The 22,565-nt window shown below is 40.3% G+C and overlaps 1 protein-coding gene across 3 annotated transcripts in view; it reads right to left on the reverse strand.

The window, feature by feature from the left end:
- CDK14 (cyclin dependent kinase 14) overlaps positions 1 to 22,565 on the reverse strand; it is a 549,832-nt gene that overhangs the window by 310,142 nt on the left and 217,125 nt on the right. For all 3 annotated transcript variants that reach the window (XM_037066082.1, XM_037066084.1, XM_037066083.1), the window contains one exon: positions 8,604 to 8,698. In XM_037066082.1, the coding sequence (XP_036921977.1) occupies positions 8,604 to 8,698 (95 nt within the window). The remainder of the gene's footprint in view (positions 1 to 8,603; positions 8,699 to 22,565) is intronic.

A 22,565-nucleotide genomic window follows, 5' to 3' on the forward strand; every position in this document is an offset into this window, starting at 1 on the left:
GGGGTGCCAATCCCCAGCACAGAAAGTCTCCATACAACTTTGACTCCCCCAAAACTTAACTGCTAATAGCCTACCACTGACAGAAGGTTTTACTGATAATAGTATATTAATACTTGTCTCATATGTTATATGTATTATATCATTCATTTTTATAGCAAAGCTATAGAATAGAAAATGTTACTTTAGACCTTCTAAGGAAAAGAAGATACATTTACAGTACTGTATGGATTTATTGAAGAAAGTCTGCATATAAGTGGACTCAAGCAGTTCAAACCTGTGTTGTTCAAGAGTCAACTGTATTTGAAATTTTTGCCTGAATTTCCTCATCCGTAAAAAGAGAGGGAGCTACACCTACTTCCAGGTTTCGGTCGGGACTACACAGAACAGCACAGCTAAACTACTCATTTCAACCCTCCGCACAGAGTGCAGGTTAGGAACACACCCTCCAGTGTTTCTGATGTGGGTCTATTTGTCCTCCTCCCGAATACTTTCAGGGACAATGCGCTCGTTCCATCCAAGGCACCGAATTTATTTCACCAGTAACACAAAACATCTGAACATTCTTCCCAGGATTAGGCCCAAAGCAGCCTTCCCAGGACCCTCACACTTGGGTTTCTTCCTCTGTCTGCAACAGGCATGTCAGCTTTTCTGTCCTCTCCAGTATGTCTTTAATTCTCCTGAATAAGTCTTCTTGGAACTTGCACTGGTTTCATGCTGTCTACCAGTGATTTTCAACCTCTTACATCTCATGGCGCACATAAACGAATCAGAATTCTGTGCACACCAAAAAATGTTTTATTTTTTGCCAATCTGACCCAAAAAATAGGTATCATTTTGATTCATTCACACCTGCTATTATTGTGTTGGCTGTTGTCATTTGTTGATTTGACAATCTAAGAAAAAAGAGGTCAGTGCCCCTGACTAAATAGTCAAGTATTACATGTCTTAAATATTCTTGTGGGGAGACTGGATGAAAGAAGGTGAAGGAATTAGACAGAGAAAATGTATGCATAACCCACAGACAATAGTGTGGGGATGGTCAGAGGGAAGCGGGTGGGGGCTAGGTGGAAGTGGGCAAAGTTGGGACATCTGTAATAGTGTCAACAATAAAAATAAAGGTAAAAAAATTCTTGCCACACACTGGTTGACAACCACTTTCGTACATGATTCACAGACCTCTTGCCATCCATCGCACAGGCCCTCCTTGGCACACACTCCTGTTCGCCACAGTTCTTTCAGCCAAAGAAACAGCCAGTATCTTTCCAATGAGTTGTCCTTTTTTGTCTTCATTGAATTCACTGGGATGACACCGGTTTACAAAATTCCCCAGGTTTCAGGCACACAGTTCCACAACACATCATCTGTACTCCGCACTGTGTGCCCACCACCCCAAGTGAAGTCTCTGTCCATCACCAGCAAATGGATTGTTTTTAAGTTAACGATCCTCTGCTCTGTTTGCCTGTATTAGGTTGGGTTCCTTTTTCTTGTTTTTAAACCAAGGAGACTATTTTACTGTTCACCACAGCCATTCATCTTGTACTTTCAGCCAGTCATTCCATCAGGTTCCTTTCTGACAATCCAAGTTTTAACTACGGCTCCCAATTACAGCACACACACAAATAGGTCAAGCACATCATCGCCATGTCTTTATCTGAGCTATTAACAAAAATATCAAACAGGACAAGGTCAAAGACAATGCCCTCCAGCATAGCCTGATGGACTCTCCTCCACCCTGATGTCAATTCATTAGTCAATATGCTTTGGGTGAAGTTTTTCAACCGGAAACAAAGTGAAAGGGTAATAATCTTCTAAAAAGTGAATTTCAATTTTATTCTATTTATAAGGATCTCATGAGAGTCCCTGTCATAAGCTCTGCTGAAATCAAGAAATACCACTGTTTCTTAATAGAAGAAAATGAAGATTATTAGACTTCAACATCTGAAAATCTATTTTTGAATTTCACTAATGTGCTATGGTAAACTTCTGTGTCTATAGATTCAAGGTTTATTGCCTGCCACCCTTTAAAAATCAGCATTATGCCCTGGGTGGTGTAGCTTAGTGGATTCAGTGCAGGCCTGTGAACCAAACAACTGTGGTTTAATTCCCAGTCAGGGCACATGCCTGGGTTGCAGGCCAGTTCCCAGCAGGGGATGCACAAGAGGCAACCATACATTGACATTTCTCTCCCTCTCTCCTTCCCTTCCCCTCTAAAGATAAATAAAATCTTTTTTAAAAATCAGCATTACTTTTGCTGTCTTTCTTGATGATTTCTCAAAGGTTATAAACAATCATTCTATGAATATACCACCCACAATTCTTTTCACATTCTAGATGTAATCTACCTGGGACTACATGATGAACTTATGGATGTTCATGAGGTGTGTTGGGGGGGTGCAGGGAGGTTGGGAAGAGCAGAGGCCAGGGGGAAGTGCAGTCCTGCATCTCGATTCCCTGTGCTGGGGTTCAATTCCCTATGCTGGGAAACTCCCCTGTGTTACAAGTCTGGGTGAGAGGCTAGACCCACCTGCTGTTACAAAAGCCTGAAGGTCAGACCCTTTCTCAGAGGCCTGTGCAGTCAGAGCATGGTAGCCATGGAACCTAGTGCCAACTAACCAGACACAGGCAGCCCTCACTTAACCACTAGGAGCTACCAACCCAAAGAGGCAGGGAGAATGTAGACGCCATTCTGACATCCTCAGCAGAGCTAATAACACTGGTCACCCAGGGCAGTGGACCAACGAAGGAAGAGGCACTTTCTGTAGCTCACAGCCCTGGGGGCGGCAGGGTTCTCAGTGCCCAGTTCCACAGCACCGTTTCGGCTCTCCGACCTCATGCTGTTTTTGTCCAGTTTTTTGTCTTCCCAGCAGGTCTGTCAGCCACATGATATCCTCTCAATAAACTTTTCTGATTAATTCAGTTGAAGAGAATTTCTTTTGCTTGCACTAGAGAACTCTGACCGGTAAACTTGTTCAGAGTGGCCAGACACGTTAACTCCTTTGACACAACTGGGCAGCATTGTCTTCAGCCTGCTCTAACTGCTATGAAGTCATAGTTGTTCTAAATCTTCTACTTGGGAGAACATTTGCTTTGATAGAAAAAATAAAGACTATACATAGAAACTAAAGATGGAATGTAGATAAGTAGAAAGAGAAACTTCAAAAATATGAATTAAGTAGTTCTGCTTTCATTGGTGGTTTGCTTTAAGTAGTCAAACTATTATAGTCTTGCTCTCCCTGAGAAAAACGTCAACTAGTTGCCTCCCATATGCACCCTGGCAAAGGATTGAACCTGCAACATTTTGATATACGGGACAACGCTCCAACCAACTCAACCACTCAACCAGAACCTTTCAGTCTATTCTCAATAAAGCAGCCAGAGAGATCCAATTAAAATATAAGTCAGATCAAATCATTTCTCTGTCCAGAACCCTTTGATGGCCTCCCAACTCATTTTTGAGTTACATCAAAAATTCACTGAAACAAAACTTTATAAGATCTGACAGGATCCAGATCCCACTGTGTCCTGGACTCGGTCTCATCCTTGCCTGCTCCGTTCCAGCCACAGGCACCCTGCTGCTCCTCGGACACAGTCTCCCCCACCGAAGGCCCTTGCCTAGAATACGTGTCTTCCTCCCTCACCTCCTGAACATCTCTCACTTTTTCAGCAAGGCCTTCCCTGATACCCCCATGTAAAGTTTGTATGTGCATGGACATGTGCGCATATATTTTTTGCTCATAGGAAAGCAGAAAAACAGTCAATTGCCCCAGGATAGTTTAATATGGAAACCAGAATACTGATGGAGAGCTGCAGTTTTTGAGAACAGATGTGTCATAAAATCATGCAAATTAAAGCATTCTTCATAGATTTAGAAATCAAGATGTATGAGGCAGAGAAGCCAAACAATTAGGTAGATTGTGTGACAGAGTTAGAAGACAGGATATAACTTTCAGCTGAGAGTTCCAGATCCTCAAATCACACATACCTCAGACCATTACATCAAGTTACACATATGGCTAACGCCAGCAGGCTACAGGGTTGAATGCAACAGCGACAACATTCAGGCAGAGAAGACTTGGCAGAAAGTCTTATCTGTGCCCTATTAACTTATCTGAGTAATTTTAGTAAATCTGCTTTGAATTCTCCCTAAGCATTATTTTCCCTCATCAATAAAAACCTGGATAACAATATTCCATGTTTTCTATGTCTCAAAGGGGTAAAAAGGGAATCTAATGGAATAATATTTATGAGAAAGTGCTTTGTAGAATGTAAAGCAATATAAAAATAAATTACATGATTTTTGGTAATACATAATTCACTTTCTATGACTTTTGGCGACAGTTTTATTTTCATGTGGAATACAGATTTTTGTTTGACTTAATGTTGCACATTACTTTGGAATACTTCATGAGTTTATTGCACAGAAGAATAAATGAAATGATTGCTCCAATGAATATCATGATTAGCTATAAGTTTGTGCTTTTCTTCTTATACCCAACTATTAAATATGCAATGAAAAGTACTGTTGCACATACTTTGCTCTCATTTCACTGAAAATAAAATAGAATGGTTATGCACTTAAGCTAATTATAATATATATTCATGTAATCATGTTTACTATTAAAATTCTCATTTCCACTTATGGAATCTGTTTCAAATTTTTTAGCATGGTGTTAAATAGGGTAATGTGGCACTTATTTTTCTCTGGCAAAAAATAAAAACTAAATTGCTTGGCTTTCTGGTTAAGAAGGAAGAGAAATGTGTTAGCACTTTCATTATTTTTTATATTTCTTTTTCAAGTCTCAAACCTATGCAGAAAAAAGATAGCAGTAACAAAATCTTAGAGTTTTATGAAACCAGTTGCCTTTTCCAGCTAAATGAGCCACGCCTCTGTCGAGGAGGCCCCTTCACATCTAACTGGAGGGAAGCCGTGTCCCAAATCCCACACATTGCTGGGTCACGTGCCACACGCCTCCAACATGAGCAGCCTGGACAGCACTTTCCCAGTGTGTTCCCACCCATCAGCTTTCAGGTCATTACAGCCACACATTTTGAAAATGTGTAAGAAGTCATATTTCAGACATTTGAGGAGCTCTTCCCAGTACTGAAGAGATATGAACAACATGCTACCCACATCACTGTAATAACGGCCTTCCAAGTCAGGTCCCCAAGCATTCTCTCACATCACAAACTTTTCATCACTCATGTCACTTTTCAGGCCCTCAGAAAGCTTTTATGTAACTTAACATGTCACTGGTGGGGATAATATAAAGTAGCTAGGCTTAGAATTCTCTTTTAAAGCAAAGAAAAGAAAGATATTGTACAATGTATAAAATATCATAAATAAGAATCTTTCAATTTGTGAAACTCAAATTAAATAGGTACCTCAAAAAACAAACAAACAAACCTTGAATACTTAACTAATTCTAATCCAAAGAAAAATTCCAATAATACCTAATGAATTTTAAATTACTTTGCTTCCATATCTAGGGTTTTAATAGGCGCGATGTACTAATTTTTCTTACACTGTTTAACTTCTTCCCCTCTCTCAAAAAGAGGTACTATAAATTAATGAAACTACAAAATCAACTTATTTTTATGTTAACAATTTTGAAATATGACAATATCATCAAGTCTAGGGCACTGAAGACTGGAATATTTGATGCTGATTTTAGGGCTTGCCATATGACAAGGTCTCCGCGTGCGTGTCTGTGTGTGCGTGTGACTTAGTAGATCCAGTGACACGCATGGGACAATACTATCACATACAAATTTGCTTTATGGAAACTCAAACATTTCATGATTAAAATAAGATTTTAAATGGCCAGGTTTGTGCCCAGTCTATACATCAGGGTAAGAAGCAGTTTACTGCACATAGGGTTTGCTGTACTGCAGACCTGCTTACGAGCAGACGGTTGTGCAGAGAGGGGTGTGCAGGGAGAGAAGACTTCCTTTCCCTCCACAACCAAAGTCTCCACCTCAGTAAAGCTGTAAAAACAAACAGAAGGTATAATATTGCTATTAGCGTTCAGAGTAAGGTGGGTCTGAGTCTGTCTTAAATCTACAAGACCTGGAGAATCACTCACTCTCTTTAATCTTCCGGGTTTTCCTTTGTAAAACAGTGATACTCACAGGTCCCTAAGGCTGCTGAGAACATCAAAAGCAATGACTGTAAAGCACAAGGCTTGGCATAAAACAATAAACTTTAGTCGTTGGTCTTTAGTGTTGCGGTCATACTTGTCAAACATTCTTTCATGTCCCTTTCTGACCCTTTGCCATTAGCCTAAGCCCACAGTGTGCTCCTGTTTCCGACCGATGGCCCTCACCTGGATGGGTGCTAACTGCCCAAGCAGGTCCTGCTTTGTAATTACTATTGCCTTTCCACTGCCATGAAGCACGTAAGGAAAGAGGAGAATTTGTTTCTGCTCCTTCCTGTGAGGAAAGCCATCTGGTTAAACTAATCCATTAAAGTATGTAATAACCTTGATTTTCCTCAAGATATTGGTATATATATGTGCAAACAAGCAATGAAAAAGCAATGTACTACACAAAAATAACAACTTCAGGAAATATTCAGGGAAGTTATTTTTGTACTGGGAAGTCATACCTTTGCCGCTGTAACTGGGAAGGCTCCCACCCCAACTCTGATTTCAGATATTCATTGAAACGTATTTAAAATAAACAAAACCAGACAAACTTCAGTTGTAGCAGCAAAATATGCTTCAATGGACAGCAAAAGGATACATAAATAAAAGAGAGACAAAAAATAGAAAGGAGAACAGACAAGAAAAATGAGTAAGCAAGGAACTAACGTAGAGTGGAGAACTGAAGAGGCAACCAGGGCAATCGGAAACCATGAAGGACAGAAGGTTGCCTCGTTTTCTAAAACAGAGCAGGTTCATCTACATCTTACCTCCCATAGAGAAATTAGGAATGACATGTTGGGACTGCATTTGTGGACACTATTATGTGGTAGATTTAAGAGGACCTAGGATGGACTCACAAGAACTGGGACCACAGAAAATTTCACTCACACAAAAAGAGAAAGACTGTTTAAAAGATGGTCATAACCAGTTAGCAAATATTACAACACAGTGAATTTCCTTCCTTTGTATGTGACAATTTCCACAAAAAACCATCAAATGACATCCGATCCATTATGTACCTTTTTAGCCTCTCAAATATGTTTACTTTTCTTTTAATATTTGGAAGACATATTTTCACTTTATTTTTGTTAGTTTATTATTGTTTTTTTATTTTAGGGGCCAAACTACTTTTCTTTGTTTTAATTATTCAATATTGGGAGAGGAGACAAGTATACTTTTGAAATATATTTTCTACAAAACATTACAAAAGTTACTTGTATACTAAGCAAAAAAACCTAGATTAATAGAAATGTTGCAACTCAACCCACAGGACGAAAATGAAACAAAAACTCCAGTTCTAAATCAGCTGAATACATTATTGATTCCAACATCATCGATTAAACAAAAGAAATTATATTCGCATTGATGTGTGAATCTGCATCTATTCTTGGTAGCATGTAATATATTCAACTGCTCGGCTCTCGCTGTCCTTGTAGCCACATTACCATATTATTCAAATGTATCTATCATTTATATGTAAATAGACAATATGAATGGCTTTTTCGTGAGACAACAATTTTTCAAATGACACATAGACAGAGGCAGACATTATTAGCAAGATAAAAATGTTGTAAATATTCATTCCATTATGTATTTTTAAGGAAAACTAAAACCTATTTCAAGTGTTTAAAACAGCAGTGTGGTAATTATAAGTGGGGTCTTAATACAGTCACAATACCAACAGCTCTTCTCCTCAATAAAAGTCTCCACCAGTGTCATCTGTGCCTTACAAATTACACGTTCTCAGATCCATCTGTGAAAATTGAGATGCTAATTACCATGGTTACATTTCATGATTCCACAGTTAAATGCTGAACTGGTGCTATACAAATACCATATGTTTTTCTAAGAGAAATGGAGAAAGATTAATTAGGAGTTCAAGTCCAAGTCTTGTAAAAGTAATACTCTCAACACAATAAGATCATTACATTGAGTTATACAAATTGGAAGTTTTAATTAATAGCTGAAATACCAAGTGAGGGGGAAAAGAAACCCTATGAAACCTCAATTGTAAGCATCAGACATTCCTACACACACATACACACACAATCCCAATAAGCATGCTTTGCAAAAATAAAGTTAAAAATCCCCCTCCCCCAATAAGCATGCTTTGCAAAAAATAAAGTTAAAAATCCCCCTCCCCCAAATAACACTTTTTTGTCTGTTCCTTTGATGGAGTCATCACCACTGCGATGTTTAATCTTACTTGATAAACCTAAAATTTATAGTGTGTCCTAGTAACAAACAGGTTATACATAGATAATACATCTAATGAAAACTCAAATTAACATTTTAAGGATTTTTTCTTTAAGATACATGTCATCCCAAATTATGCAAAATGACAAGTCTCATACTGAGATAAAATGCTCATTTAATATAGCAACCTAAAAAATCAAGCTCTGTTATAGTACTAAAGATTTCTATTCATATTCACAACATCTGAATTCTTATTTTACTCACCACATATTCAAACACAAGCGTCAGGGTCTCCTTGGTGTGGATGATATCATGGAGCAACACTATGTTAGCATGTTTTAGTCCTTTTAACAGAGAAGCTGTAAAATAAATGGGACAGAGAGACCCTTTACCATTGGTAACAATCAAAGGACAAGTTTCACTATCATTCTGGTACACGGTCAGAGAAAATGCACCTCTTTTCTGATTTTCCAAGCCAATAACAATTCAGAATCCAGGGCCGAGGAACCAGGTTTTCACTCAGAGGAAGCTCCCAGGCCTCAAAACCCTCCCACAGTTATTCTGCCTGTAACTTGTTACTAATCTCCAGTTACACTTCAGTACAGCCAGAGAACATTCTTGGTGTGATTTCAATCCCTTTTAATGTATCAAGCTTTATGTCATCAGCCAGGAGATGGTCTATCCTGGTATGTGTGACAAATGCGTGCGATGCACAAGGGTGGGGCAAAAGTAGGTTTACAATTGTGAGTATGCAAAACACAGAGTGTATTCCTGTGTCATTACCTATTAATTACTGTACAAACAACTGTGTATTTTGCTGGTGTTGGATGGAGAGTTCTGTAACGGCCTCTTAGATCCTGCTGGTTGACAGGTTCCATCAATGGCTGAGAGAGGAATGTTGACATCCCCAACTGTAATTGGGGATTTCTCAATTTCTCATTTAAATTCTACCAGGTTCTGCTTTTTCTTTACTATATATACACTTAGGATACTATGTTTTCTTTGTGAATTTGCCCCTTTATCAAAAAGATAATGTCTCTCTTTGTCCCTGGTAATTTTCTTTGCCCTGAAGTCTGTTTGGTGTGATATGAATATAACTACTCCAGCCTGCTTTTGTTTAGTATTTACATGGTATATATATATACCAATATTGTAATATTGGAAATGAGTTCCTTATAGACAGCATATTGTTTGATCACGTGGTTTTTTAAAACCATTCTGTCAATCTTTAACTTTTAACTGATATTGGACCATTTAAATTTAATGTAAGTGTTAATATATTGGGTCACCCATCATTTGAATATATTTCCCTCAGACACCATGTAATGTAGCCTGCCTTTCTTTTTTTTTTAAGATTTTGAAAAATGATTTTATTTATTCATTTTTAGGGAGAAGGGAAGAGAAGGAGAAAGAGGAGGAGAGAAATATCAATGTGTGGTTGCCTCTCAAGTGCACTGCACTGGGGTCCTGTCCTGCAACCCAGGCATGTGCCCTGACTGGAATCGAACTGGCAACCCTTTGGTTCACAGCTCATGGTGAATCCACTGAGCTACAACAGCCAGGGCTAGTCGTTGTTTCTGATCTGATTTTGTCTTTTCTCATATATTTCCCAGGAGTTCAATTGACTCTAATTTCACTTCACTTTGGCTTTGTTCATTCCTATTGTTAAAACTTGTATTTCCAATTCAAAGTGGTATTTTAATTTGTGACTTTCATATAGAGCCTGAATTAAAATTTAATTTTGAATTCAGCATTGTGTACCCTTTTCTTTTAATTCCATGACTGACTTTCTAAAAAGCATTTTTATCAGCAGAAATACGGTGACTTGTATTTTTTTATTTTCTACAGCAGTTTTATAGTAATGTGGACCATTTTGCTTTATTCCTATTCATTCAATGAACTGGGTCCTTAGTGTGGGGGGTGTTTTCCAACAGTTCTTCCCTCTTCTACGCAGTTTTCCATGGATGGTGCCAGTGGGAGAAAGGGGGGGCGGGTATTGTGTCTCGTTTCCACTGAATCTTTAATTTCTTCCTTTTCTTCCTTCTCTACTTTCACGGCCACGTCTTCGAGGGGTGGCATCCTTTGTCTATAGTACTGATACACCTGAATCTCTCCCAGAAGCAAGGTTTCCCAATAGCTGCCAGCTCCAGTCCTGCTCACTTTTGACCACCTTTCCTGTAGTCAATGCCGGGAACTGTATGGAGTCCCAGCTTTCCCTTTCTGAGTGATTTCTCTGTGCTTTGTCTAAGGCCTCCACGTCCTTAAATGCCTTGTCCTAGATCAAGGCCCAATAAACGATAGCAAATCAATAAACACCATTCATCTAAGGTCCCCAGTGGGAAATACACATGTAAAGACTGACTCCCCTGCCCACTGCGGGCAGGGCCTGGTCTAATCCTCAAACGAGAAAAGGGCCTGCTGTCATCTGGCAGGACTTCCTCAAGTCTGATTTCCTTCCCTTTATACTACGAGGCCAGTACCAGCCCCAGGTCGCAGTCTGACGACAGATAACACTCATTTTTCAACACAAGGCCCCTTGACATCTGCGCCCCCAAACATCCAAAGAGGACCAACTAACAATATTGGCAATTTCAAGATCTGAGCAGGAACAGGTTCTGGACCTTAAATTCCCTTTCTTCCTCATGTAAGCTTCCTTTCCAAAAAAAGGAATGAGATAACACCAACCCCACCTCCAGACTCATTGAGATACTGCTCATCTCAAAAAAAAAAAAAAAGGGATTCCTTTGTTTAAAATTTCAGTCTTTATAAATAATACCACAAAGGATATATTGAGCTTTGAAAACATATTTTAGGATTATCTCCCTAAAATGAATTATGAAAAATGGAGTTCCAGGGTAAAAAGACATGAACACATTTGTAAGACATTACTTATAATTAAATGATAAGTGGATTTGGTCTTACATTTTTCTCTGTATAAAAATAAAAGAACCATGAAAGATGGTGAAAATATATAACAATTACTGAGCCATGCAAGGAACCCATTTTATCAAATAATCAAATCCAAAACCCTTATTAATACATTCTTGGACATTTATATACTAATCACACAAGTATTAATTTAGGAATGAATTCCTATTCATTCCTCAGTAAGACCAGCAACAGACAGGATTATCTCCCTTTAGCCCATGACCATTCAGGTACAATACTTGAAGAACAGAAGTTTCCTCTATCACCATTATTTATTTGAGTAACACTATGTCTTCAATTTTGGTTTCTGGTACACAACATGAGAGAAAAAAATGTTTTGTATGTGTTCCGTCAAACTTGTAATCACTCATACTTCAAGGACTTACTCAGAACCCAGTAACTGGCATTGGTGATTGTGGACAAACTTGGAACCCTTGATACTCAACAATACTGCAAAACCACATCTTTAAAAAGAGGTTTATAACATTGAGCATAAGCCCTGATGTAAACTGTGAGCACTGGACGATAATGATGTGTCAGTGTAGGTTCCTCGGATGTAACAAATGTGCCCCTCTGGTGAGAGACACTGACAGTAGGGAAGGCACGCGTGGGCGGGGAGGGGTGAACAAGGGGTACTTTCCACCCAAGTTTGGTGTGAACCTCTAAAATTGCTTTAAAAATATATTTAAAACAATAAAAAGCTATACCCATGTTTTAACATATTAAAAGAAACAAAAAACTTAACTTATTTAATCTAAATACTTTAGATTAAATATTTTAGAAAATCTAAGTATTTTACTCAAATAAAATGGTATTTTAGGTATACGATCACCATGCCAAAGAGGCTGTACTGGGTGGTCCCCAGAGAAGACAGAGAAATACAGCATGTGGACTGCTGAGTTCTGGTAGGACCTCAATAAATGTGAACTTCTGTTCTTAGAGTTAACTGTAATTGCTGTGAATTGCCATTGTCTTCCCCAGGCAAGTCTGTTTCAGAACAGTACACTATCTCTATAATCCCAAGAAACTTTAATAAACACATAGTTGGTCCAAAGAAGGCTATTTGAACTGGAAATTATTTGGTGTGGATGGTTCCAACACTAGAAGACAAGAAATGTATTCCTTGTGAAACCAAATCAGGAGCATCACTGTAAACATATAGTTCAAGGCCAAGAAGTCTAAGCTCCTGGCAACTACTGTGGGGAGGCCAGAGGTGGCCTCTTTTGCCTCATGCATATATGCCATGGGGAAGTTAGTTTTACACACTATAAACCTTAGGGTTAAAATATCTACCAATTAATTTTATCTCAGCTTTGTAAATGCATAAAAAAATACTTACAAAAATTAAAATTAAATGACAGCACATGCACTTTGAAGGAAAAACCACTACACAGACTTAAGATAGCTTAATATTGTTAATTCCAATAATTTATAGACTTCCTTCTTCTACTTCATCTAGCCTATCAACCTCAAAAAATTAAAGCTTTATAGAGAACTTCTGGTCAAGATGGCAATGTAGGTACACATGGTTCACCTCTTCACACAACCACATCAAAATTACAACTAAAATTAGAACAATCACCACTCAAGAATGTCAGAAATAGAGTTGAATGAAAGTCTGACAACTATGGAACTGAAGAAATCATATCCATCCAGACTGGGAGGAGGGGCACAGATGTGGCACGGGCTGGTCTCTCACCCGTGAGTAGTGGATAAAAATTTGGGAGGGATATCGCAGGAGTGAGGAATCCCAGTCCCACACCAGGGCCCCAAACCAGGATTCCAGTGCAGGAAAGATACGCCCCCACAACTTCTGGCTATGAAAACAAGTGGGGATTGAGTTGGAGGCGCAGGCTGCTGGAGCCCTAAGCAGTTCCTCTTGGGGAACCCACACACAGTTTCACCTACTCAGACCCGCTCCCTCTGAGCTCTAGCCCTGGGGTGGCAGCTTGAAGAGCATCAGTGGTATGCAGGGAGAGACTGGAGTGTCTGGCATCAGGGTGAGCAGAGGCCATTGTCCCTTTGTGGAGCCCTCCCCTCTACTGAGCTCCACGGGAGATCCACAGAGGGTCTACCCTACTCAACTTACAGGCCCACCCAAGCTGCTTTTCCATGACAACCGCTGGTCCAGGTTCCTAAATCCTATCAAACAAGTAACAGTTGGCTTCAGTGAGCCCTAGATTAGAATCACAGCTTGGCTTCACCTGAGAATCTCCAGGCCCAGCACAAGTAGCAGCCATTTCAGATTGCTTTAGACCTCAAGCAGAGTGTTCCAGGCTAAACATAGGTGGGAGATGACACTAGCCTGCATCACCCAGGAAACCCCAGGGCCAGCCACAGACCATGATGGAGCGCCACCACCCTGCCCCTGCACAGCTGATCCTCCACAGAGGATGGAGGTTGGTATTCAGTGGCTACAGCCAGTCCTTGCAGGTGACTGACCTGGGTACATTCCTCCCATTGATCTGCCAATGGCAAGCAGGCTGGCTCCACTACAACAGAAGGGTGTACTCAGCTCACACAAAGGATGCACCTTGAGTACCCAGCTTGGGAGATAGGGAGGCTGTGCCACTGGATCCTACAGGACACCTACTACATTAGGCCACACTACCAAGATATGGAGTCAAAGTAACTCTACCTAATACATAGACACAAACACAGGGAGGCTGCCAAAATGAAGAGACAAAGAAACATGGGCCAAATGAAAGAACAGAAACTCCAAAAAAAGAGCTAAACAAAATGGAGATAAGCAATCTATCAGATGCAGAGTTCAAATCACTATTTTTAAGCCTGCTCAAGGAACTTAGTGAGGACCTCAGAAGCATAAAAAAGACATAGTCAGAAACGAAGGACACACTAATTGAAATAAAGTAGAATCTACAGGGAAACAACAGTAGAGTGGATGACGCCAAGAATCAAATCAATGATTTGGAACATAAGGAAGCAAAAACAACCATGTATAATAAGAAGAAAAAAGAATCCAAAACATGAGGATAGAATAAATAGCCTCTGAGATAAGTTCAAGATGTCCAACATTCACCTCTTGGGGTGCCAGAAGGAGAAGAAAAAGAACAAGATATTGGAAATCTGTCTGAAAAAATAGTGAAAGAAAACTTCCGTAATTTGGTGAAGGAAATAGACATGCAAGTCCAGGCAATGCAGAGAATCCCGATTATGATGGATGCAAAGAGGCCCACTCCAAGACACATCATTATTAAAAGGTCAAAGATTAAAGATAAAGAGAGACTCTCAAAATCAAGAGAAAAGAAGTTAGTTACTGGAAGGTTGCCAGATGGGAGGAGAGTTTGGGGGCATGGGTGATGAGGTGAGGGGGATTCTGAAGATCAAATAGGTAGTTACAGAATAACCATGGGGATGCAAAGTACAGTATAGGAATGGAGTAGCCAAGGAATTTATAGACATGACCCACGGACATGAAGAATGGTGGGGGGATTTCCTGGGTGAGTGGGGGGTGCTGGGTTAAATGCAGCAAAGGGGGAAAAATCAGGACAACTATAATAGCATAATCAATAAAATATTTTAAAATGAAAGAAAACTTTATTAAATAGCCCCCTTTCAAATATTGATCGGGGGACTAATTTCACATTTGCTCATTTTTTAAATGGACATTTGAAATGTTAAATGGCATTTTAAAAAGGACAATTGCCCCTGCACTAGTCTTCTGAGGCAGGCTCTTCCTCAGAGATGGATATTTCAGGCCATGACTGGACATTTGAAAATGATGGCCAGGTGCTGCGCTTCACACCTCGTCTGCAGGAATGTGCAAAGGTGAAATGAATTAAGGGCCAATGAATCTCATGTTGTATGAAAGGAACCTGGCTTTGTGAGGCAAGTTTTAGAAATGTATTATATTGTATCATTTGTAATCTTGTCCAGTTTCATTTTTCAGGTTATCCCTCAGCTTGTCAAATTAATTGATGATCTGTCCTACCAGCAACAACTGCAAAACTGAGCCAAAACTGAGACTTCAATGAGAATCCCATCCCCTGAGAATCCTTTGCTTTGGATATTTAAAAGTTTATTTATATCGATTTACTTATTTACCCCCCGCCCCAACTTTCTTCCCTCACCACTTACATCTAAATTCTCATTTCTCAAAGTAATGTCTTCATACCCATCACTTCCCATTGTGTTTTTCCTATAGTTTCAGTAAAAACAAATTCTTGCCATCAATCATCTTGGAGGAAAATACTTTTCCCTGACAGTGCCTAATACAGAAAAAGTCATAACATTTTTATATGGTAGTTTTGACCATTTCTACAAGAAGACTCAAAGCCTCCATATTTAATTCTAATAAGCTTCGTTTACTACAGATTTTAGCTTTCTAAATACCCTTATATACATTTTAAAAACACACTACTGGTTCAATAAGTACTGATATCTGTATTGGAAAACAAGCCCTTTTTCTTTTGAGATTAACATAATGAATATATATTTGGAAAAGTCTAGAGACAGGGATGCAAAGCTAATGGCAGAGAAATGGCCAGGAAGAGCAGAAGCCCTGCCGAGACACCCACCACCGTCAGGGCAGGTGGCAGAGCCGGCTGATTTGGCGGCTCCCAGTACGCGCTGCCAGATGCCATGACCCCGCGTCTCCGGGGCCTGCCAAATCAGCTCAGTGATTAACACCTACCATTCCTGGCACCAGTATGTCTCCCCTTTCAAGACAAACACTGTCAAAATAATATTCCATGTAATCCCAATAATACCACAGATATACCACATGTTATTTTCTTTCCGTGTACACACAGAACAAATCCTGTAACACTAGCATTAGTAATTGCGGCATGCCTGGCTTCCTTACAAATTTTAAGTAAACATATGGCAGCCTTTAAAATTCATTTCCCCAGTGAGGTTTGAAAAGGTATAATTGTACATGATGTAAAAGACCTGTAATTAGGGTTGAGGGTGAAAATTATAACAGTAGTTTGGGGGTTGTGATGTTAAAATGATACAAAAGCAGAAAACACTGTTGCTCATCAAGATTACTGTGCCTCCGATGAAGTCCCAGTGGGATGTAAGGACACAGGCAGTCTTCCCTTAGCTCAGTGGCAGGATTCAGAAATCCACCCATTAGCCACATTGGAACCTTGACTTCTCACTTCAGAATAAACATCTCAGGTTTTCACTCCCATTTGGAAGAGATAAATTCCACCTTACTCCAACCTCATTATGATTGAAATGAAGTTTGAGTTAATAGAAAGTTCAGAGCACAGTGCATTTCATTTAACAGGTTCACATGGCAGGAGCTATTTTATTTTTGTTATTATTTTTTTAAATCCCCACCCAAGGGCATGTTTATTGATTTGAGAGAGAAGGAAGTGGGGGGGGGGGGTAACATTGATGTGAGAGAAAAATATCAATTGATTACCTCCCATACATGTCCCGACCAGGGATCAAACCCACAACCTAGGTATGTGCCCTGACTGGGAATCAAACCTGCAACCTTTCAGTGTATTGGACGATGCTCCCATCAACTGAACCACCCAGCCAGGGCTGTAGTGGCTATTTAAAAAAAAAAAAAACAAAGCAAAATAATAACAACAGAACAATGTTAATGAAGAAAAGATATAAGCTCTCTTTAAAATTTCAGATAGTTTTCTTGGCCATTATGGGACATCCTACTAAAAAAGGGGAGATCACAAATAAATACCTCCCACCCTTGCTTAGTCCCCGCTCTGGCCTCTGGAAAGGGTGCATTCACACTTCCCTCTCACCTTTTGTATGTGCTCTTTGTTGAAAGGGCACTTTCCTCTCAACTTTTGTATGTGCTCTTTTTCAGTGGGGTAGGTGGAGGGCTGCTGCCTGACTTCCCTCGAAGTCAAAAATTACTGCCTGAGGTGTCAACCACGTCTCAACCACCATGGACAGGAACTTCTTCAAGCCCACAGCTAGACAACTCTAAGGCTGTAAAATTCACTGTGTGCTAGAAATAGTGAAACTATGTATATGTATAGACTGAGCACCCCCTCACCCATATGGGGCATGGGCTCGATTTAATCCTTGAGGGAGAAGAGGGCCTGCTGTCATCTGCAGGTCTTCCTCAATCTCGATCTATTGTTCTTTTACTATGAGGCCAGTGCCAGCCCCTGATCTCAGTCTGAGGACAGATGACACTCGTTTTCAACACCAGACACCCTGACAGCTACGCCTGCACAAACCCAGAGCGGACCAACTAACCATACTGGCAAGGAGAAGCTGGTTCTGCCTCTTAAATTCCACTCTGTACCCACACAAACTTCCTTTCCTCTGATTAACAACAGGAATGAGACGACCTCATCCCACCCCACCCCCAAGGATCAGACTCACTGTGACACTTCTCATCTCAAAAAAAAAGAAATAATTAGACTGTTTAAGATTTCAGTGTTTATAAATAATATCACAAAGGGCATAACTGAGCTTTTAAAATATATTTCTTTCAAATTATTTTCCTATAATGAATTTTTTTTAAAAAATGTGTTTTTACAAGGCTTATTTCTTTTTTTTTTTAAAGATTTTATTTATTTATTTATCTTTAGAGGGGAAGGAGAGAGGGAGAGAAACATCAATGTATGGTTGCCTTTTGTGCGTCCCCTGCTGGGAGTTGGCCTGCAGGGAACCCGCCTGCAACCCAGGCATGTGCCCTGACTGGGAATCGAACCGCGATCCTCTGGTTCGCAGGCCCGTGCTCAATCCACTGAGCTACACCAGCCAGGGCTCCTATAATGAATTTTGAGAAATAAAATTGCAGGGTAAAAAGACATGAACATAGTTATAAGGTATTACTTATTAATTAAGTAGTAATTAGATTGAGTCATACGGGTTTCTAATTCTATGTAAAAATGAAAGAAATGTGAAAGATGGGGGGAATGCAATAAATAATAAAGAACTACTTACTAGCAATGAGAAGTTCTGTCTCACTTGCCAGCGGGTTCTGAATATTTTCATTAGGAAAATATTCTGAACGGGAAAATCTTAAAGGCAACGACAGCAAAAATGAATACACACAGAGACAAGACAAGGCTGTTTAACTGGGTCGGTGATGAAGAGACGGCCTAGGCAGAGAACGGTGCGTACATTTGCATACCCGGAGAACTGGTAGACTGCTGCAGGTGAACTTGCATGTAGTGCTAGGTGGCGTGCTGCCCGCTTCAGCCACACACGAGGAGAAATGCTGTGGTTCCACCCCCCTTCATGACATATTATCTGATAGCCTCGCACACAGCACACATGCCCACACATACATCATAAACCACTAAATGAAAAAGTGAAATCGTGAGGTTAAAATATGGCATTGCATTGCCCTGCCTGGGTGGCTCAGTCAGTTGGAGCTCATCCCATACACCAAAAGGTTACAGGTCCAATCCTTGGTCAGGGCACACACCTCCGTTGCGGGTTCAATCCCCAGTTGGGGCACATATGGAAAGCAACCGACGGATGTTTCTCTTCACATTGTTGTTTTCTCTCTCTTTCTCTCAAATCAATAAACATATCCTCAAATGAGGACTTTAAAAAAACAGAATTGTATCTTTGACTCAATCTTTGCTTTTTATACTTTATACACTTACACATACAAAGTGAACTCTATCCTGGGGAAACGAGGTCATAGCTAACCCAAAACAAAGTTAAAACAAATGTGATGCCGTATAAACTTAATTTAGCTAAAATCACATTCAGGGTTTAGAGACATGTTTTTTGTTCACCAGATGTTGACCAAATGTGGAAAGATAATACTGTACAATCAGTTGGGAGTACCTTATAAATATCATATATTGTTTTATAGCCATCAAAAAGTATACCATTTTTATTTGCTCCTTAGCTGAGTTTTTCTATTTTGAAATGGGCAAAGTTTCAACCCCACTGCACATTCCCCCTGCTCTGCTCCCCTCCTGAGTCCCCCAGTGTCGCAGACTTGAAATGCGGTGTTGGAAATCACAACCTCAACCATTCCCCCAGCCACCGATACCTGTGTATCCTCTGGGCTACTGGCAAAGAGCAGTCACCTGGGGGCTATTTCCACATTGCAGCTTCACATGACCACATCGACTGTACTAAACCACCTCCAAGGACAAATTCCTCTGATAGTATCGCTTAACCACATTAAATTGCCAATATTTGATTGATATTTTGACCTACTAACACAGCAATTTAGCATGGTTCAACCTAACTGAGTTTACTGGGTCCAAAGCAATTTTCACTTTTTCACAAAAGCATTGCTACTTTTACTACTGTTAATATTCAAACCAATTAATATGCCACCAAATGACCAAAGATGAACTCTGCATATAGCAAAAAAAGTTAGAGAAAATCTGTTCATCAAACTATGGTTTTGGCTGAGAGGAAGGATACAGAAACAATTTAATTTTCTGCATCTACCTTTCCATATAATTTGAGTTGTTTGTGATAAAAAACAAAAGGTTTTATTCCTTTTTAAATACACAAAAAAGTTTCTTCTAAAGTTCTTGATAACAAGCTAATTGGTTAAGGAGACTGAAATAACACTATGAAAGGCACACAGATGCTTAACTGAGCAGTGAATATGCAACCACCATGCAATGACAATGACGAATCATTACAACTGCAGTGTGATTCTCCTCTACTAACCCACCCTCACTGGTACAAATCCTTGCACCGTAAGAGTCTCTTTTCCTGTCCCAGAACACAGCAGGTCCTGTCTCCATCTCTAATTTGCTCTATCACATACTAACCCAAAATGCAGAAACTATTTCTTGGCCAAACAGTTACATTCCTGCATTAAGATGAATTTGCTCAAGGCCAAAGACACCTACTTTTGTTGTCTCTGATTATCCCCAGTTGAACTTGTAAATGACCCAGCTGCCACTCCATACTCTAACTCAGGGGTGTCAAACTCATTTTCACCTGGGACCACAATAGCCTGGTGGTTGCCTTCAAAGGGCCAAATGTAGTTTCGACTCCTCAATGATTAAGGAGTAGTTACATTTATACAGTCCTAAAATAATTTTGGCCCTTTGAAGGCAATTGCGAGGCTGATGTGGCCCCTGGTGCAAATGAGTTTGACATTGCTCTAGCTAATCTTGTTCCTGTTTGCCACTGGAAAGATCCACACATGTGCAGGTAGTATGTGAATGATATACATGTGTTTCTTCTCCAATGTCAACATCTTGCTAGCAAGTTCTGCAGAAACAAATCTTATTAAGCAACAGGGTTGGAGATAATGCTGGTTATGCTCCAAGTACTGTCTTTAGGCAGAAAAGAGACCACTTAGGAGCTAAGGGTTACTAGAAGACTTGATAATAGGAGAGTTGCTTTTTTGTCTGGCTATAAAAACTGGGTTTAGCAGCTCTTAGGTGGTTTGCTTTATTTGAATTACTACATACTACTGTACATACATGTGGGTTGCATGTACAGTTCATAAGACTACTACAAAGTATGGAATAAAAAAGGCAGGTCGATTGGCACCAAGCCCCTTATGTCCTCTAGTTAAGGAAAATAAACATTTATATCATAATAGTTATCCCTGTTTGGCTGTACTTAAACCGACCTCTCCTTACACAAAAGCATGTGAATAGCTACTACTGTATTCCCTTACAAACATAAAGGGAAGCTGAAAGTCAGAAAAAAGCTCTCTTCGCCGTGGCTGCGAGTCCTAGTGCCTGAGGGCCTACACATGGGACCCTCGACTTTGTAAGATACCAGTCTGGCGTGGAGCACTGTCAGAATCCTCCATTAAGGCAGGGCAATTAGGCACCAGGTTTCCAGACACAGGGGACTCTATTCCCCCTGCCCTTCGTCAGGAGGCAGCCTGTTCATGTCACCACAGCCACAGCCACAGGTCCGCAACCAGGTGCTTCTCAAAGTGTGGTCCTTCGACCACCTACATCGAAGTCGACTGGCTGCCTCCTCTCAAGGCACATTCATTGGGTCCTATTCCAGACTGCCAGGTTGCAATAGATGGGGATGGGGCCCAAAACCATCCAATAAATATTTAGTTAACATCCACTGTATGCCAATCACTGTTCAATGCGTATGCACCCGAAAGTTTAAAAGTCACTGTGTGTGGTTGGACATGGAGGAATGGGTAGCGTGTTTCTGGGGCGTGTAGATGGGTAGGCGGATGTGTGTTTATGCATCTAGTTACACTGAGTCTACTTACTGTTTCATAAGCAAATCAGTAAGAATAGTAGTCAGTTAATCAGTTCATTTGCCTACCCCCGCCCCCCACACACAAAGCCACTGAGGCAGATTCCACTGAAAGATGTAAAGTCTTGAGTTAGAAGACAGAGATAAACCTTTATTCTGAAAATTTGATGGTATTTTGATGTGTGTGAGTTTTTTCCTGTTCATTTCAAATACTCAAAAAAACATCAGCTCATAACATTTTTCAATATGAATAAAATGTTGATAAGGTCATGAGTATATGGACTTTTCAATCCCCCAACAATTTCTAAAATCTGTGAAAGAGTAAGGTTTTATGTAAAAAAGATGGCAATAAGCACTATATCAGACAGAACCAGTGCTTTCAGAAACAGATATAACTAGAAGGGCTGAGACACTATAAACAGATTGTGAACACAAAAGGAAGAGAAATGAAAAACTATTAAAAAATAAATATAAATTTTGATGGGGTTAACTCTTACCCTTGAATATCCCGAGCTGAAATTCCAAACACACCACTATTTAATTTGACTGAGTAACAAAGTGAAAGGTATAAACGTCACACACTACTGTATGACTCAGTGGAAAGTGCACAGTCCCAGAGCCCTCTGTTTCTCACAGCAACAGTTAACCTCCAAGCAGTCACGTTGTCTTCGACCCTACAACCCCGTGATGAAACTCAGTAACCTGTCCGTAGGCCTGGAGGAGGCCCTAAAGGGGCCTGGAGGGCCTGGAGGAGGCCCTTCATGCTGCCTCTAGTCAGCAGGGACCTTGGTGGGAGCCCGAGTTCATTTCAGCTCTGAGGGAGCTCTGCCACCGTGGGCAGGTCGCTGCGTCCCATTTCGCTCCCCCCACCCCTGCTTGTCCTACGCAGTGTGTAGTGATGCTCGGCTACTCATGACACAGCGCTGGGCCCATTCTGGCACCACTGAAATAGTCAGAAGCTTCACAGGATAGTTAATTTTACAGAAGCAATTACGGGTTCAGTCCAGGATTGCCTTCCCATCACATGCTGGCAGGCTGGGCAAAGCCCAGTCGCTGACTGCTCTCGTTTCTCTCTCTTCACATTCTGCCAGCTCCTACAGCGTAAGAAGGAGACTTGTCTATATTTAGAAACACAAAAGGGAGAAAGAAAAACAAATACACCTATGTGAAGGGCAG

Source organism: Sturnira hondurensis, unplaced genomic scaffold (genome assembly GCF_014824575.4).
Source record: "Sturnira hondurensis isolate 20B ecotype Veracruz unplaced genomic scaffold, ASM1482457v3 Scaffold0016462, whole genome shotgun sequence".
Lineage (NCBI taxonomy): Eukaryota > Metazoa > Chordata > Mammalia > Chiroptera > Phyllostomidae > Sturnira > Sturnira hondurensis.